This window comes from Nycticebus coucang, chromosome 6 (assembly GCF_027406575.1).
Source record: "Nycticebus coucang isolate mNycCou1 chromosome 6, mNycCou1.pri, whole genome shotgun sequence".
NCBI lineage: Eukaryota > Metazoa > Chordata > Mammalia > Primates > Lorisidae > Nycticebus > Nycticebus coucang.
The window spans coordinates 4,882,459-4,901,798 of NC_069785.1; the positions used below are offsets into that span (position 1 = coordinate 4,882,459).

Sequence of the window (19,340 nt, forward strand, 5' to 3'; positions counted from 1 at the left end):
TATTATTTGTCCATCTTTTTGAAAATTACATACTGAGTTCCATAGGTGTCCCTCCATATGCAGGGACTGGGCCTTACCCGTCTTAACATTTCCAGTATCAAGCCCAGGCTGGCACAGAGTAAACTTACTGAGTAAATCTATTCAGGTAGAGACTGGAACTGTGTGAAGAGGAAACCAGGAAGTCTACTTAGCAGAGGGAGCACATATGCTGGGTCTGGCCCTGGGAAGGGTAAGTTAACACCTATAAATAAGTGTGAAAAAGACCTTTCCAGGTAAGGAGGGATATTGTACTGATATGTACATGTGCCATTTTGGAGACATTAGAACCGGAGCTTCTTAGGTCCACCAGAATCTCAGATGGGTTGTTGAGTTTTTACTCCATGTCAATCCATTGGGCAGTGATGGACAGAGCTATAGGCTTTGCAGTAAAATATACCTGAGTTTGAAGTCTCACCTCTATGATACTGTATTTTTTTTTTTTTTTTTTTGAGACAGAGTCTCACTTTGTCACACCCACTGGAGTGCTCTTGCGTCATAGCTCACAGCAACCTCAAACTGCTGGGCTCCAGTTATCCTCTTGCCTCAGCCTCCCAGGTAGCTGGGACTACCGGTGCCACCACAACGCCAGATATTTTTGGACAGGTTCTGGCTCTTGCTTAGGCAGGTCTGAAACTCCTGAGCTGAGGCAATTCACTCACCTAGGCCTTCCAGAGTGCTAGGATTACAGGCATGAGCCACTGCACCCGGCCAAAAGAGATAATTTAAAAATTTTTGACTTTCAATGTGCAATATGATGGAAAGCTTCCAGTTTCACCTTGAAAATGTCTTCTTAAAAACCAAAAAACCCCAAACCAATCTGATAGACTAGGCTCACGGCCAGGGCCAGGAATCAGAGGACCTGGTGCTATCTATCACTCCCCAACTTCTAATCTTTGCCATGCCAATTCCAATCCCAAATCTCACCTCGCTGGGCCGGGTCACTCCCATGTAAGGAGAGGGTGGTCTCGCCGGTCCACACAGTGGGCACTTGCTAACCACACACACCGGATTTCCAAAATCAAAAGAGTAAAATAGCTTATGAATAAATTTACTATTGATTATATTTTGCACATACTGGGTTAAAGAAAATAAATTTTTAAAATAAATTTCGTTTTTTTTTTTTTTTTTGCTGTGTTGATGTGGCTGTGTGTGAATGACACCTGCAGCCCGGGTCTAGATGGTCTCCAGTATCCCTTTCCGCTTACGACCACCGGAGACAGTGTGGACACGGAATTCTTACTGTCCGGTTTCCCCGCACTGAGACACGGAAGGACCGGCGAGGGGCACGCGGGCCGGGCGGGCCGGGCAAGGAACGCGGACCCCTCGGGCTCTGGTCCCCGCTCCGGGGAAAGGACCCGGAAGGACCCCGGGCCCGTGCCGCGTCAGGGGCGCGGTCGGGCGGGGCGGAGCCGGGGCGGGCGGTGCGTCAGCGTCACGCGCCGCGCAGGAAGCGGGCCCGAGGCCCGGAGCACGTCCGCAGACCGCGCCGGGGAGGCGCCGCCCAGCGGCGGAGGGGCCGGGGGCGGGCCGGGGGGCGGCCCGGGGTGGGGCGCTCCGCGCGGGCTTCATCTGAGGGCGCCCGGCCTGCGCCGGGAGCTGGGAGCGCCGGGGCGCGGGGCGACGAGCGGCCGGGCGGCGATGGGCCGCGCCTGGGGCTTCCTGGGCGGCCTGCTGGGCGCGGTGTGGCTGCTCGCGTCGGGCCAGGGCGGACCGCAGGCTCCGGGGACCGCGGCGCAGCGCTGCTTCTGCCAGGTGAGCGCCGTGCGCTCCGCGGGGCGCGGGCGGCGAGCGGCGGGCGCGTTTCGGCCTCTCCGCGCCCGGAAGGAGGCCCCTGTGTTTCTGCTCGGGGCCAGGGCTGAGCCCGCAGCCGCCCTCCGGGTTGGCGCGGACCCGGCTCCCCGGTAGTCTGACTGCGGCGCGAGCACCGGGGCGGGGTTGGGGGGCGCGCGCTGTGTTCTCCATATGGGTCTGTGCACCGTTGTCGGTCTCCCCTGCCCGGGTAGGGTGTGCGCAGGGTACAACGCACGCTCCGTGTGCCATTTTCACAGAACCTGGGTCTTGCCAACTTCTAGCGACCAGGAACTTTTGTACCCGGTGCCTGTGCTGGGTGCCTTCGCCAGCCTTTCTGTCTAAGACAGGCTCTTGTAGGGGGCTGCTACTCAGATTTTTCTGTCCGGTGGGAGAATGGCAACGTGTGGCTCTTCTGTGTCTGATCCCACCTGCCAGGTGTCTCCGGGGCTGCAGATGCCCCTGACCCCTCGTCCTGTGATGTCCTTTCTTTCTCCTGGATGTTAGTAGATCTCCCATCGCGACACCCATTCAGCTGGTCTGAATTGGGAGGATGTCCCCACTTTTTCGTGCAGTGGTTACAAGCTTATTAGGACCCTTTTCTTCGTTGAGAGATGTGGGTTCGTTGAGCATTCACAGAAACCTGCAGGTTTCCTGTATCCTCAGCCTCTGATATTTGGATATTACTACTCTTGTTAAAGCCACCTTTGGTTGACTTCTGGGGTGAGCATTGACGTTACTTCTTTTGAGTAGATTTTCCATTAATGATCAGAAATAACATGAGTAGCAGCATAACCCCATCTCATAGAGGGAAGAAGCACCTTGAATACTATGAATTCGGATTATGATACCATCATTTCTGCCACTGTAAATTCTTGCGTTTTGTTGCTCTGCAGAGTGCGGAGTTACCGTAAAGGAAGTTGAAAGACGATTGCTGCTTTACAACCGAGGGCCTGAACACTTCTTACCGTCATTGATTGCAAACCTCACACAAGTGCTTAAAAGGAACAAGGGTCATTTTTCTCCTGAATACAAATGTAACACAAAGTTTAAACATGTAAAAAACAAGTAAGGTAGAGATAAGTGATTTAAGGTTTTCGGTACTGAAAGAAGTTACCCAGTGTAACATTTTCAGCTACACTCTAGAGATCTGGATAATGAATAAAAGTACACGTTGAACTTAGCAAACATCACATTTTTCCCCTATTAGCCTCATTAGAGATCTGCTTAAAATTGGGGAACTTTTAATTTTTTACGTTTCTTCTTTTTTTTCCTGATTAGTGATTAGGCTTTTTTCCTCTTTCCTAATATGGTCCAATTTAAATATTTCCCCAACACAAAAATCTGTTAGGCTCCTTTCTTTTTTTTTTTGTAGAGACAGAGTCTCACTTTATGGCCCTTGGTAGAGTGACTGGCCTCACACAGCTCACAGCAACCTCCAACTCCTGGGCTTAAGCGATTCTCTTGCCTCAGCCTCCTGAGTAGCTGGGACCACAGGCGCCTGCCACAACGCCCGGCTATTTTTTGGTTGCAGTTTGGCCAGGGCCGGGTCTGAACCCGTCACCCTGGGCATATGGGTGATGGGTTCAGACTGAGCCACAGGCGCCGCCCCCTTTCTTTTCCTTTTAGATCGAGTGAATTTTTTTCTTTTCAAAGTCATCTTTATTTTATTTACTTTTTTAGACAGAGTCTCACTTTGTCACCTTGGGTAGAGTACTGTGACATCACAGCTCACAGCAACCTCAAACTCCTGGGCTCAAGTGATCCTCTTGCCTCAGCCTCCCAAGTAGCTGGGACTACAGGTCCACCACAACACCTGGCTATTTTTAGAGAGGACATCTTGCTCTGGCTCAGGCTGGTCCAGAACTCTAACTGGTGAGGTCAGGCAATCCACCTGCCTTGGCCTCTCAGAGTGCCAGTGGTTAGGGTGCCGGCCACATACATGGGGGCTGGCTGGTTTGAACCTGGCTTGGGCCTGCTAAACAACAATGACAACTGCAACAACAACAGCAAAAATAGCTGTGATGCCTTGGGACTCCACCACCGAGGGCGACATAGTGAGACTCTGTCTCCCAAAAATAAATAAATAAATAAATATGTAAATAAAAAGAATAGTAAGTTGAGGGTCCCATAGTTAAAAAAAACTATAAGAGAAATTTAAAATGGTCTACTTAAATTTAATATATTTAATAATAGAGACCATCGATTCCAATTCAATAAATGAAACAGAAGTATATGCTATTGTGGCAATAACAGAAGGGATAATGGTGAGGGGAGAAGAAAGGAGAGGTGACAGTGATGAATAGACCTGCAGAGGAGACTCGAGACAAGCATATCCACAGGTGTGCCGAGAAATGGGACGAGGAGAAGAAAAGAGAACAGAGAAGGAAGGATACCGGGAAGCGGATGGGGCAGATCATTCAACAAACATTTGTAACTGCTGTGTACGTTGATCTGGGTGGCTGGGACACAAATAACTATCATCCTCACCACTTAAAAAAGGTTAATAAATATTGCTAGAAACTAAATTAAAAACTAAATTTCATCTAATGTTGGGAAGGAAATACAAGTTAAAATCTCTGTTTCTGTTTACAGTACACAGTGAGCTGCAAAGTCCTGTTGACTCTGTTTTCTTAGTAGTTTTATCTTTTCTTCCTTCCTGTTGCTTGTCTCTCTTACCACTTCTGCCTTGGGCTCCCACGTCGCCGCACCTCACCGCCCACTGCCTGGCTTGCAGTAGGGTTCCCTGCTCAGAGCCCTGGCTCAGATTTGAGCCAGAGCAGGCAGGTTGTTATTTGGCCTTAGAAAATCACCAAAGTAAAATGTGTAGAGCTCTACAAATAAATCAGATTAAATTCAACGTATATTTGTTGAGGCCTATTCTGAACAAATTTTGAGAGATCAAAAAATGAATTAAAGAGTCATCTGACACCGCTGAGTGTTGAGCCTGGTACATAACTGGTGCTCAGGAAATGTTAGGGAGATTACAGTGTAGGCACCATGCCCGCAGGGTATATTCTAAAACTTATTCTGCTTAGCAAGCCATTTGCCTGCTTCCTGGAATTGATCTCTCAGGTAGGTTCACAGCCTGCGTGAGTCTTTGAATTTGGTCAGTTTTTACAATTGCCCGTTAGTTATTACAACATCACATCCTACTAAAACTATTTTCACTGTATGTTGCAAGTTCCTTTGATAATAGTGCTTCAAGGTTTAATTGCTCAAAATTATGATTAATTACCTGGGACTCATGTATCTTTTTATAAGGTTATATAGACAATCTTGTATACAAACTCATATACTTTAAATCCTTTTTTTTTTTTTTTTTTTTTTGTAGTTTTTGGCCGGGGCTGGGCCTGGCCTGAACCCGTCACCCCCTGGCGTATGGGGCCTGTGCTCTTTGAGCCACAGGTGCCCCCTTCCCTTCCCTTCTCCCTCCCTTCCTTTTCTTCCTTCCTTCCTTTTCTTCTTTCTTTTCTCTTCCCCCTCCCCGTCTCTTCTTCCTTTCTTGTCTCATTCTGTCACCCTGGGGAGGGTGCTATGGCATCATACCTCACAGCAACCTCAAATTCTTGGGCTCAAGAGATCCTCTTGCCTCCTGAGTAACTGGGACTATAACTGCCCACAATGCCCAGCTAGTTTTTCTTAGTAGAGACAGAGTCTCACTTTGCTCAGGCTGGTCTCAAAACTCTTGAGTTAAGTGATCTTCCCGCCTCGGCCTCCCAGAGTGCTAGGATTACAGGGGTGAGCCATTGTGCTGGACCATTAAAATGTTTTCTATTAAAAGTGAGACAGAGTCTCACTTTATGGCCCTCGGTAGAGTGCCGTGCCCTCTCACAGCTCACAGCAACTTCCAACTCCTGGGCTTAAGCGATTCTCTTGACTCAGCCTCCCGAGTAGCTGGGACTACAGGCACCCGCCACAACGCCCAGCTATTTTTTGGTTGCAGTTTGGCCGGGGCCGGGTTTGAACCCGCCACCCTCGGAATATGGGGCCAGTGTCTTACAGACTGAGCCATAGGCGCCGCCCTATTTAAAATATTTTTAATTTAAAAATTTTCATAAAAAATTGGGTTGTTTTCCCCCTGGGGACATGTAAGCCTATGATGTTTAATACATATATAGTTTGTATAAACAGGTCTACAAATGGGACCTGCTCTTTCTTTAAACCAAAATAATTTTCCTAGTATTGGCTGTAAACAATATGGGCTTAAAGTAGTTTTTGGCCAGGGCTGGGTTTGAACCCGCCACCTCCAGCATATGGGGCTGGCACCCTACCTTTGAGCCACAGCACTGCCCAAGACTTCAGTTTCTTATTCCTTGTTGACAGTTACTGCCCTATAATGTACCATTAGCGAGAAAGAACAGAACAGAATTTCAGTGGCCAATTCACGGAAACCCTGGATGCATTTTAGTATATGTGCTGCCAAAGCGAGCGCCCTGGATGCATTTTATTTTTATTTTTTTAGAGACAGTTTTACTTTGTTGTCCTTGGTAGAGAGCATCACAGCTCACAGCAACTTCTAGCTCTTGGGCTTCTCTTGTGTTGGGATTCTCTTGTCTCGGCCCCCCGAGTAGCTGGGACTACAGGTGCCCACCACAACGCCCAGCTGTTTTTTTTTTTTTGTTGTTGCAGTTTGGCCGGGGCGGGGTCGAACCCGCTACCCTCGGTATATGGGGCTGGTGTCCTACTTACTGAGCCACAGGTGCCGCCCCCCCACCCCCACCCCATGCATTTTAAAGAAATAACCTCAGAAGAAATCCTGAAGCAGAGACATGGAAGCAGTATGATGTCTTTTGCATCTGAGTTAGTTAGAAACAAGTCTGTAAGCTCCTGTGGACTCACAGGTTCCATCAGTCTGAACACGGCTGGGGATGGCGGTGCTCAGACCTACGTGTTTGATGGTGGCCAGTCTGTCAGCCTAGGGAGAGGGGAGTGCTCAGATAACCCAAAGGATCATTTTAGTTCAGGATGTGTTGTACATATTCTGCAAACATATTTTAGCAGATTTAACCTGTCAAGAATCTTGTTTGATCCATTTAAAAAATGATTTTCATTTTTAGCCTGAGTGGCTGGGCCTTGGGAGAGATGCTTGATGCCATGTTGGGTGGTGGGTATAAATAAGCCCAGGATTAAATTTAGTCAGAGGGATCTTTGAAACCGGTTATACTGGAGAGATGTACATAGACTCTGAGTGCCTGCAACATCCCAGGCTTTATTGAATAAGGTGTGTGGAAGAAATGTTTCTGCAATGGTTGCTGCGCCTTCAAGTCGTTTGACAGCAATATAAAGTTTTAGGAGCAAAAGTAGCTCTCCCATTCCCTGTCCTCCGCATGGTGCTGCTGCTTAGCATAGAAGCTTTGGTATTTCCCTGCTTTCACTGATAGAGTTGTCCCATGGACTTCTGTCAGTGAATGAATAATTTTCATGGTCTTTTTTGTTTTTTTTTTGAATGTTCACAAAATAGAATAAAGTTAAATACGCCTAAAGTTCTTTGCCAAATCACATTTTTGCTTGCTGTTTATATCTACCCTCAACTTTATTGCCTTATATTTAAGTATATTGCATATATTTAAGATATACAGTGCAGTGTATATGTATATCAATACATATCCACTGGGAACTGACTACCACAGTCAAGCTAATTAACACAGCCATGACCTTACATCAGTACCTTTTTTGTGTATGTGGGTGGTGAGAATAGATAGCTTTGGGAAGAATGACATTTTAACAATATTAATTCTCCCAATCCGTAAACGGAGTATCTTTCCATTTGTGTCATCCTCAGTTTCTATCATCAGTGTTTTATAGTTTTCAATGTAATTGGTTAATGTTATTCCTAATATTTTATTCTTTTTTGGTACTGTTGTAAACAGGATTGTTTTCTTAGTTTCTTTTTTATATGGTTCATTGTTAGTGTACAGAAATGCAACTGAGTTTCATATATTGTTTTGTATCCTTTACCTTAACTGAATTTTTTTATTAATGTTAACAGATTTTTGGTGGAGTCCTTAGGGCAGTGATTCTCCACCTGTGGGTTGCGACCCCTTTGGACTGTGTTAAAGGTTTGCAGCATTAGGAAGATTGAGAACCACTGCCTTAGGGTTTTCTATGTAGTACAGATCATGTCATCTCTTTTTTTTTGGGTTTTTGGCCGGGGCTAGGTTTGAACCCGCCACCTCCGGCATATGGGACTGGCGCCCTACTCCTTGAGCCACAGGCGCTGCCCCCGAACACTTTTTTTTTTTTTTTTTTTTGAGACAGACTCTCAGTATGTCACCCTTAGTAGAGTGCCATGGCGTCACAGTGCACCAGCAACCTCCAACTCTTGGGCTTAAGTGATAAGGGATTCTCTTGCCTCAGCCTCCCAAGTAGCTGGGACTACAGGTGCCTGCCACAACGCCCAGCTATTTTTGTTGTTGTTGTTGTAGATGTCATTGTTGTTTGGCACTTTGAGCACTTTTAAAAGGTATTCATACAAAATGTGTAAGAGGAATTTATGTATATATGTATATACTTTTGAGGTAGTGTCACTCTGTTGCCCAGGCTAGAGTGCCATGGCATTATCACAGCTCGCAGCAACCTCAAACTCCTGGGCCCAGGGTATGGGAATGGTCACTTCTGTAGCATGCTGTGCTGTATTATTTTTTTTAATGTATAAGATTTTTTAAAAATCATATTTGTAACTCAAAACCACATTTAATTCTATCAGGTGCTTGCCTAATCCAAATGAACATTTAAGGATTTTAGTTTTGGCTGGGTGCAGTGACTCATGCATGTAATCCTAGCATTTTGGGAGGTCAAGGCAGGAGGATTGCTTGAAGTCAGGAGTTCAAGACTAGCTTGAGCAACATACTATGGAAAACAGAAACAGAAAAAATTACCAGGGCATTGCGACCGGCGTCTGTAGTCTCAGCGACTCAGGAGGCCGAGGCAGAAGGATGGCTTGAGCCCTGGAGTTTGAGGTTGCTGTGAGCTGTGATCATGTCACTGCTCTCAAGCCTGGATAACAAACTCTCAAAAAGAAAAAAAAAAAAGAAAAGAAAAGGAAAAGAAAAAGTAAAGAATTTTAGTTTCATAACTGATAATATTGATTGTGATTTCCCAATGTGCATTTGTTTAATTTAGTAATGATAATTGTCATTTTTAAGCATTTGAAGATCAGAATTGGCTTTGCGGTCAGTTTGCTGTTTCAGTGTTGCTAACGATAAGTAATTGTGAGCACCATACCAAACCTAAGAAATTAATATGGCCCAGTAATTGAGGGTTGTTAGATTATCATGAATTATTGATTTTTTAAAATAAATCCAGTGTCATATCTTTTTATACATTCGCCAAGCTTATCTCTGATCTGTACAACCTGTGGGAAATTTAAATAAAGGAAAGACATTGATGACTGAATTATAAGACCAGTGTAGAGTCTCTGGAGAGCTAAGGAAGGGAGCAGAGCTGGGCTTCAGGAAAATGGGGTAGGCGGAGCTGGAAACCCCTGGGGACAGAGCAGCACCTGCTCCTGCTGCACCTTCTGGGAGTGTGGGCGTCCCCTCCCCACCCCTCCCCCATCTCTGCTGCTTTGTGTTGTTTTTTTTTTTTTTTTTTTTGAGACAGTGTCTCACTGTGTTGCCCTTGGTACTCACAGCAACCTCTAACTCTTGGGCTTAAGCGATTCTCTTGCCTTAGCCTCCCGAGTAGCTGGGACTATAGGCACCTGCCACAAACGCCCAGCCATTTTTTTTTGTTGTTGTTGTTGCAGTTGTCATTGTTGTTTGGCAGGCCTGGGCTGGGTTCAAACCCGCCATCCCCAGTGTATGTGGCTGGCGCCCTAGCCTCAGAGCTACAGGTGCTGAGCCAGTCTCTGTGTATCTTTTAAAATCTTTCTTCCCTCTAACAGCTGTCTAATGTGCTCCTCAGTTCACTTGTTGGAATATAGTCTGAGTTTTCTTCTTTGCTGGCCTAGCTGTAAGGAGACGTACCTCTCCTTCTGAGTCTCAATTCCAGATTCCTGGGGAGACCAGCACCTTGGTTGGGTTAACTTTGGCTGGGTAGGGGCAGAGTATAATATAAATGGCTGCCAAGTAACCAACTCCGTGTGTGTGAGAAAGGTTATGAGCTCAGCACACCCTACACAGGTATCTGCCACATTATTCTAGGGAATGTAGTGGTAATGTAGGTAATTCTTACAGGTGAGAGTAACAGTATTATTAAATTATTATACCTCATCTCAGGAGATTATTGGGGAGAGGGAGGATAAAGGTTGGTTGAGTAGGGGACTATTCATAAAAGCTATGTGGGGAAAAAGAACCTTGATGCCTCTAGGACATTTTAATTTAGTAGTTCTTTTTTTTTTAAACAGGTTAGCGGTTACTTGGATGATTGTACCTGTGATATTGAAACCATTGATAAATTTAATAACTACAGGCTTTTCCCAAGACTGCAAAAACTTCTTGAAAGTGACTACTTTAGATATTACAAGGTATTTTTGATTTTAACTTTTTGTATAAGAATATTTAACATTTAAATGGATAATTACATTTTCTTGAGAATTACCAAATTTCAAAATTGTGGTTCTTACTTAAAATCAATATAGGTTTTATTAAGCAAATTCAGTTCACAAGAGTGAACCAAGTAGTTCTGAAATCACCCATTGGTACTCTTAATTTTCATAAGTGAGTTTTGTACTCCAGAGTTAGAAACTAGTTGGTTAAATTGAAATTAGAACAGAAACCATCATATTATCAAAATTGTAAGATCGTAATTTTCTGATATATTAGAGTGATTCCAACTAATTAATTAAATATTTCTGAGAAGCATGACTTTATTCTGACATATCCATGGGTTATTACAAAAGTTTTGAGATACATAAAAATCGAGAAAAGTAAAATCCTTGCAGATGGAAACAAGTGAAGCCTTCCCAGCAACACTGATAAGCTGAGCAGCTGAAACAGAGAGGATGCTGTCAACTGTGTTTCTTGGAAGTAAAATAATGGACCATAACAGTCTGTCTCAAAACTTGTGTACTGACCCACGTATTATTTTAACAAGTCAGTTGTGGTATTTTATGTGGATATGTCTAGGGGAAGACCTTGGTAAACCTAATCATTGGAGTATTTAGTTATAGTCTGAGTTCACGACTGTCTGTTCTTCATTAACTTGTTCTTGCTTAAAATGGGTGTCCTTGAGCAGTGATCATCTGCACTCCTGTGGCTCCTAATCGCCATCTGTTCAGGGCCTGTTGAGCAGCAGTCCCTGTCTTTCTAACTAAGTCTACCAATCTACTTGCACTAGCTACCTACTTACATTATATAATCACTGGAACTTGACAATAGGTAAGTAGAAAAATAGAATAATTATAGCTGGTAACATGGCTAGGTTATAACACCTTAATTCATGTTTGTTCATTATATCTCAGGATTCTTATTTTTGTAACTTTTTTCTATTATTATTTTACAGGTAAACCTGAAGAGGCCATGCCCTTTCTGGAATGATATCAGTCAGTGTGGAAGGAGGGACTGTGCGGTCAAGCCTTGTCAGTCTGTAAGAGCCATGCATATTTTCATCTGTTACAGCTTTTAAAAGAGGGCCAATGTAATGAAAATAATATTGGCAAGACTTAGCTTAAATATAACATTCTTTGTTTGTTTTTTTTGGAGATAGAGTCTCACTTTGTTGCCCTTGGTAGAGTACTGTGATGTCTTAGCTCATAGCAACCTCAAACTCTTGGGCTCAGGTGATCCTCTTGCCTCAGCCTCCCAAGTAGCTGGGACTATAGGCACCTGCCACAACAATGCTTGGCCTTTTTTTTTTTTTTTTTTGGCCGGGGCTGGGTCTGAACCCGCCACCCTCGGCATATGGGACCGGCGTTCCACCCCTTTGAGCCACAGGCGCCGCGCAATGCTTGGCTATTTTTTAGAGATGAGGTCTTGTTCTTGCTCAGGCTGGTCTTGAACCCGTGAGCTCAGGCAATCCACCTGCCTTGGCCTCCCAGCATACTGGGATTACAGGTGTGAGCCACCATGCCTGGCCAAATATAACATTCTTTACATATTAAAAACCCACACTTGTTGGGCGGCGCCTGTGGCTCAGTCGGTAAGGCGCCGGCCCCATATACCGAGGGTGACGGGTTCGAACCCAGCCCCGGCCAAACTGCAACCAAAAAATAGCCGGGCGTTGTGGCGGGCGCCTGTAGTCCCAGCTACTCAGGAGGCTGAGGCAAGAGAATCGCTTAAGCCCAGGAGTTGGAGGTTGCTGTGAGCTATGATGCCATAGCACTCTACCCAGAGCAACAGATTGAGGCTCTGTCTCAAAAAAAAAAAAAAAAAAAAAACCCACACTTGCAAATCAAATATAAAATCTATCCTCCCTTCATACCAATAGAATTAAAATTCTGTGGTTCATGTAATCCATTGACTTATGAGACAAATTAATTTGGCTTGAATGTTTTTTCTTTTTTACCTTACCTGACCAAAGTTATGTATATAGCATAGAAGTTAATCAAGGTATAAACATGATCTGTTTACCTTTTTGGGTTCATTTTTTTCTTTGGATTTCCTGCAGTGAGGATTGGAAGTAGGTGAAACAACTGGTGTTGCTTAGGAATTCTCAGAGTATTGAAATTTGAAGTATTCTTTCCTAAAAGAGATTTCTTAATACTTTCAAATGAAGCCATTTTCTTCCTTTAAAAGTATATATTTTTATTTTACTTTGTTATTGTAAATATATATAACATAAATTTACCATTTTAGCCATTTTTTTTTTTTGTAGAGACAGAGTCTCACTTTATGGCCCTCGGTAGAGTGCCGTGGCCTCACACAGCTCACAGCAACCTCCAACTCCTGGGCTTAAGCGATTCTCTTGCCTCAGCCTCCTGAGTAGCTGGGACTACAGGCGCCCACCACAACGCCCGGCTATTTTTTGGTTGCAGTTTGGCTGAGGCCGGGTTTGAACCCGCCACCCTCGGTATATGGGGCCGGTGCCTTACCCACTGAGCCACAGGCGCTGCCCCATTTTAGCCATTTTTAAGTGTATAGTTCGGTGGCATTAAGCACATTCACATTGTATAACCAGTGCAGCTGTCAGCACGGGCCATCTCCAAACTTTCCTTCCTCCCACGCTGAAACTGTGCCTGTTGAACTGCACAGTACTTTCCCATCTCCCTGTTGTTCTGTTCCTGGCAACCACTGTTCTGTTTTATTTCTCTATGAATTTGACTATTTTAGCTAGAATTCCTTATGTAAGGAATTATGTGACACATTAGAACCTCTGTAAATTGACCACCCAAGGGACTGTGACACTCTGGTCAGCACACAGAGCTGGTCACCACAAGGAACTAGGCCTGCTGTACTGATGCTTCACCTGTGGGGCATGTCTGGTCCATGAAAATTAGGTCAGCTTAAGGAGATGGTCAGTTATAGAAGTTCTACTATATCTGAATCTTTTTTTTTGGGTACATACCTAGAAGTGGATTTGCTGGATGAGAAGATAATCCAATGTTTAAATTTTTTGAGGGTCTGCCATGCTGTCTCCCACAGTGGCTATATCATTTTACATTCTTACCAGGAGTGTACTAGAGTTCCAGTCTCTCTGCATGCTTAACAATACTGTTATTTCCCGTTTATTTATTTAGAGACAGAGTCTCACTTTGTCACCCTGGTAGAGTGCTGTGGCTCACGGCTCACACCTCCAACTCTTGGGTTTCAGCGATTCTCTTGCCTCAGCCTCTCAAGTAGCTGGAACTACAGGAGCCTGCACAATGCCTGGTTATTTTATTTTATTTTTTGGAGACAAGGTCTCTTGGCTGGGCGTGGTGGTGCACACCTGTAATTGTAACACTCGGGGAGGCCGAGGCAGGTGGATAGTTTGAGCTTACGGGTTTGAGACCAGCTTGAGCAAAAAGCGAGACAACATCTCTACTAAAAATAGGAAAACTGAGGCAAGCCCAAGAGTTTGAGTTTGCTGTGAGCTATGACATCACAGCACTCTACCCGGGGCAGCAGCTTGAGACTCTGTCTCAAAAAAAAAAAAAAAATGGAGATGAGATCTCACTCTGGCTCAGGCCAGTTTCTAACCTCTGAGCTCAGGCAGTCCACCCACCTCAGCCTCCCAAGTGTTGGGATTACAGGTGTGACCCACTGTGCTGGCCCTATTTTCTGTTTTTTAGATAGTAGCCATCATAATAGATGTGAAGTGGTATTGTAGTTTTCACCAGTTCATTTCATACATGTTCAGGGGTCCTCAAACTCCACATGAGGCAGTGTGATTGTATTTGTTCCTGTTCTGTTTTTTTACTTCAAAATAAGATATGTGCAGTGTGCATAGGAATTTGTTCATATATTTTTTTTAAACTATAGTCCGGCCCTCCAGCGGTCTGAGGGACAGTGAACTGGCCCCCTGTTTAAAAAGTTTGAGGACGCCTGGTGTAAATAGTACTGCATAAATCTATCAAGCATGTGGAATTATGGTAAATGTGAAATATTTTCATAGGAGAATGAGAAGTATATTTTTAGTTATATTAATCTTCATAGACACTACTTTTGGAAAATTCAAGGATTAATTTATGAAATACTTTGTTACTATTATAAAAGTATAAGAAACCGTTAAAGTCATATTAGCAATTTAACCATTTTGTTTTACAAGCTTCTGCATTTATAATTTAGTAATAGGAAAAATAATTGGAAAAATGTAAATTTACCAATATCTTATTTATATGACTTAGTAAAAGTGCTAAAATATGGTTGATATGTAATAAAGGCGTTTAATTGTACTCGTGCATTAGATGGGCTTTTTATTAACATTAGTCAGAAAAAATGTGAATAGTTTCACAGTTATTGCAAAATTGAGCCTCATCTTGAAATAGCAATTATTCTGATTATCATTAATGAGGTATAAAACTAGATGAGGCTCTTTAAAGAGAAGGTTGGAGGGGACAGAAAACCTGAAAGATAGTTAGCATAAAAGAAGAGTTTATTGATTCCTAAGTTGACAGACTGTTGGATGAGATGTATTTTATGATGAATACTAGAGAAAACAACCAATTTTGGCACTTACGAAGTGCTAAAAGATATATTTATTCTTTTATTTGAATACATAGAAATACTAAAAATTAGGTGAAATTGACCCTGTGATTCAGTTTTTCCTGAGAAATTGAGACAGAGTCTCATTATTTCAGCTTCTGCGGTAATGGGTGGCCAATGCTCTTTTTTTTTGTAAAGTAGGCCTGGGCCACCTGGCACCCCTAGTGCACAGGGCCGGTACTCTAACCACTGAACAAAGGCATCCAAGGCTTTTTCTTTAAAAAGTTATTGGAAGATGTTTATCCCCCTAAAAATGTCCTTAGTTTAGAAGTATGTCTATATTAGCTCAGCTGAGAGGAGCCAGGATGAGACCAGAATTATGGAGAGTGGAGGATGTAGAGATGGAGAAGGGACTGGTGAAGTTCAGTAATTAGCAATCGAATGTAATTTGGCTCAGTTATGAATATTTTCTGAGTGCCTCATATGTGGCAGGCCCTGGGCTTACAGGATGAGAGCTGTCCTTGAGGAGCTTGTGGTTTAGGAGGGGATAGAAACTAACTGACCCTTTCTCCCTGTCACCCCTGTGATACCCAGTAATAGAGAAGCACAGATGGTGCACACAGTGTGAGAGCCCCCCGAGAAACTCTTGCCTGGATGGTGGGGGGTGCCCCAGTCACATTCCTCTTAGGATAGGCCTGGGCTCAGTTCTCATAGTTTCTAATAGTTTGGTGTGCCAGAGTGATTAAAGATCACTTGAACCTGGCGCGGTGGCTCATGCCTGTAATCCTAGCACTCTGGGAGGTTGAGGTGGGTGGATTGTCTGAGCTCAGGAGTCCAAGACCAGCCTGAACAACAGTGTCTCTAAAAAATAGCCGAGTGTTGTGGTGGGCACCTGTAGTCCCACCTACTTGAGAGGCTGAGGCAAGAGGATCACTTGAGCTCAAAAGTTTGAGATTGCTGTGAGCTGAGTCACCCAAAAAACGTTTGTAAGGGCAACAAAATGAGCCTCTTGTCTCAAAAAAACCCCAACTAAATAAAGATCACTGTAAGTCCTTTGGAATCCTTGCTTCCCCCTAATCACCTTTCATAGCTAGCTTTTGTATTGTGCCTTGCTGATACCGTGACATCTCACTGTTACGTACTTCAGCATGCATCTAAAAGAGAGGACTCTACTTGATGACCATAGCGCCACGGTCACACCCAAAACAGTGAGCAGTGCTTTCTTAATCTGATATTACCAGTACACGTACAGGGTTTGGCAGAGTTGGTGCACTACTTGAGATGGTTTGCTGCTGTTCTGCTCATGCCTTTTGAGGCTGAAAAAGAAACAAAGACCAGTTTCCTTTTTGGCAACACTCTGATTCCCTTTTTTAGTTTATTTATAAACTCGGTTCAAGTGATACTGTGTGACCCAGCAGGAGATAGAAAAATAATGAAGATTAAAGTTCTCTTTTTCATACTTGGCATTAAAAAAAAGTCTCTCAGTTTGCACCTGATTTCAGAGACTATTTGAATAAGGCAGATGGTCTGCCTGGAGAGGCTGGAATCTCTCTATAAGCTGAAAGGCCAGTCATTTATTCTCTTTATAATTAATCAAGACAACATTCTTTCACCTCTATTATTAATTGGCCAGTGTGAAAAAGAATAACAATACCCATTGTTAGTCTGGGAATGAGAAACTGCACTTTGGTGGTTTTCTTTTTGGAGATCAATTTGGCAAATGTATCAAAACATTTTAAAAGCTGCATACACTTTGACCTCGCAGTTCTGCTAGGGATTTTACTTATTAAAATAATTGGACAAATGTTCAAAGAAGTCTGGAAAGCAGTACTGAATATTGTAAAGATGACACCTCTTCTGAAATTAATCTATATCTTTGGCACTTTATATGAAAAAATTAGAAACCATGTAAATGTCTAGCCTTAGAAAGAATATACATTGATCTTGCTCAGAGTCTAGGAGGGTCTAGAAGGAAGTGATGATCTATGTGGGTCTTTCCCTGTGGGCAGGTATAATCTATTTCAGGAATACACCTGGCATTGGAATAGTGTCCTACAATTTACAGAGTTCTGATGTGTCATTGATTATCTACTCATAGTATCCCTTCAAGGACATGCAGATAGTTCCTGCAGTGAACTGAGTGGCCAGCACAACTAAAAACCAGTACCAGTTTCCTCTGAGAAGAGCTAGGGCTCCTTAAGATATGGTTGATTCTGAGAGTGGAGGAAAAAATACCTAAGATGAACCTGGAATATGTTACCATCACAGAAAACAAAAAATGCTACCAAGGACCACTGGAACAGTATCCAAAGGGCAAAGGTGTCAATATAGAGTGAAGACTTAGTGGATATTACAGTGGTCAAATATGGGACAATTTAAACATCAGAAGGAATAATGGCTAAGTGACTATTTTTAGATCTCAATACTGTAATATATGATCACCAATTCATAGAATAATTTGTTGGATTTTTTCTTTTTAAGAAATCATATAAATACTACCCAGCTAGTCTATTAAAAATAATCTAACTTCTGTAATTTGTTTTCTGAAGTTTTCTCATATATCATAGAAATTTTAAATATTTTTCCAGAAAATATAGTGAGTGTCATCTGGAAACATTCCTTTTTTCTTTTTCAGGATGAAGTTCCTGATGGAATTAAATCTGCGAGCTACAAGGTGTGTTATGTGCAGTGTCCAGTGTCTTAATGAAAAACTAAAAAAAAAAAAAGTATTTCCAGGTGGTGCCTGTGGCTCAGTGGGTAGGGCGCTGGCCCCATATACCGAGGGTGGTGGGTTCAAACCCGGCCCTGGCAAAACTGCAACAAAAAAATAGCCAGGTGTTGTATCAGGCACCCGTAGTCCCAGCTACTCGAAAGGCTGAGGCAAGAGAATCGCCTAAGCCCAGGAGTTGGAGGTTGCTGTGAGCTGTGACGCTATGGGACTCTACCGAGGATGACAAAGTAAGATTCTGTCTCTACAAAAAAAAAAATAAAGTATTTCCTCTGCCACCCCCTACCCATTTCTTTGCTTCTCTTTATAGTTAAACCCTTGAGAAGTATATGTACTCAATGGTTCTAGTTATTTTGTTTATTTCTTTTTGTATAATTTTTTATTATTATATCAAAAATAAAAGAGGGCGGGCACAGTGGCTCATGCCAGTAATTGCAGCGCTCTAGGAGGCTGAGGCAGGTGCATTGCTTGAGCTCAGGAGTTTGAGACCAGCCTGAGCAAGAGTGAGATCCTGTCTCTGCTAAAAGTAAAAATTAGTGGAATGTTGTAGCGGGCATCTGTAGTACCAGCTACTTGGGAGCCTGAGGCAGGAGGATCACTTGAGCTCAAGAGACTGAGGTTACTGTGAACTATGATGATGCTAGGGTACTCTATCCTGGGGGAACAGAGTGAGACTCTGTTTCAAAAAATAAAATTACTGGGTGGCACCTGTGGCTCAAACGGTAAGGTGCTGGGCCCATATACCAGAGGTGGTGGGTCCAAACCCGGCCCCGGCCAAAAACTGCAAAAAAGAAAATAATAATAAAATAAATAAAAAATAAATTAGTAAATAAAATTACTTTGGTATGGTTTGGGGAAGTATTTTCTTTGTTTTCACTCAGATTTTGTAGATGTTTGAACCTTTGAGGAACCGTTGTGTAAAACAACCTGAGTCGGTGATGTTAACATGTTTTTCATAAACGAGCCCTTTATATTTTGATTGCAGTTTGTTCAAAATCACTGGAAAATCTTTTTTTTTTTTGTAGAGACAGAGTTTCACTTTATGGCCCTGGGTAGAGTGCCATGGCATCACACAGCTCACAGCAACCTCCAACTCCTGGGCTTAAGCAATTCTCTTGCCTCAGCCTCCCAAGCAGCTGGGACTACAGGTGCCCGCCACAATGCCCGGCTATGGAAAATCTTTTATTCAAAGTATCAATGAATGGAATTCAGCTTTTAAAGATTTAGCAAATTGCAATTAATAAAACAAAGCTTGTAAGCAAAGACCTTGACACTTATCCTACAAAAACTAGGGAGGAATTGGAAAAGAGTAAAGCTTGAATGTTATTTAATTTAATTTTGAAATCTTAATTCTGAAATTTTGTAATTGTGTTTTGGAATATCTCTACTTGTGAGAAGAATCTCCTTTTGATAGAGCTCTGGCTTTTAATTGGATAACATTTACATTCTGAACTGAAATGGAATGAAGTTGAAAAGGCTTAACAATTTTGTAGTATCTAAATTTGGCAAAACATTTAAGATAATAAAGTCAACTTACTTGAGTTTTTTCTTAAAATATTTATTGAAGAAAAATGTTGTACTTTACCTACAGAGATAACAGTTTCTCAATTAAAAAAATCTGCAGAGTCAGTTGACAGTACCAATAATTTCAAATTCATTAACCATAAAATGTAACTTTGAAAAAGATCTATAAATCAATTAACTCTAAAATATAACTTTGAAGGGGTATTTGCGAAACTTGGTAAATGTAGAATGTAAATGTTTTGGCACAGTAACTG

General features: G+C 42.9%; 1 protein-coding gene across 4 annotated transcripts in view; it reads left to right on the plus strand.

Annotated features, from left to right (window-relative positions):
* Positions 1-1,583: 1,583 nt before the first annotated feature.
* The window catches only part of ERO1A (endoplasmic reticulum oxidoreductase 1 alpha), a 44,436-nt gene continuing 26,679 nt past the window's right edge, over positions 1,584-19,340 (plus strand). For 2 of the 4 annotated variants that reach the window (XM_053595830.1, XM_053595832.1), the window contains exons 1-4: positions 1,588-1,791; positions 10,178-10,297; positions 11,275-11,358; positions 17,470-17,508. In XM_053595830.1, the coding sequence (XP_053451805.1) occupies positions 1,678-1,791; positions 10,178-10,297; positions 11,275-11,358; positions 17,470-17,508 (357 nt within the window). In that variant the 5' untranslated portion in view covers positions 1,588-1,677. Of the gene's footprint in view, positions 1,792-10,177; positions 10,298-11,274; positions 11,359-17,469; positions 17,509-19,340 lie in introns of all 4 variants that reach the window. The other 2 variants (XM_053595833.1, XM_053595831.1) reach the window with 2 other exon arrangements.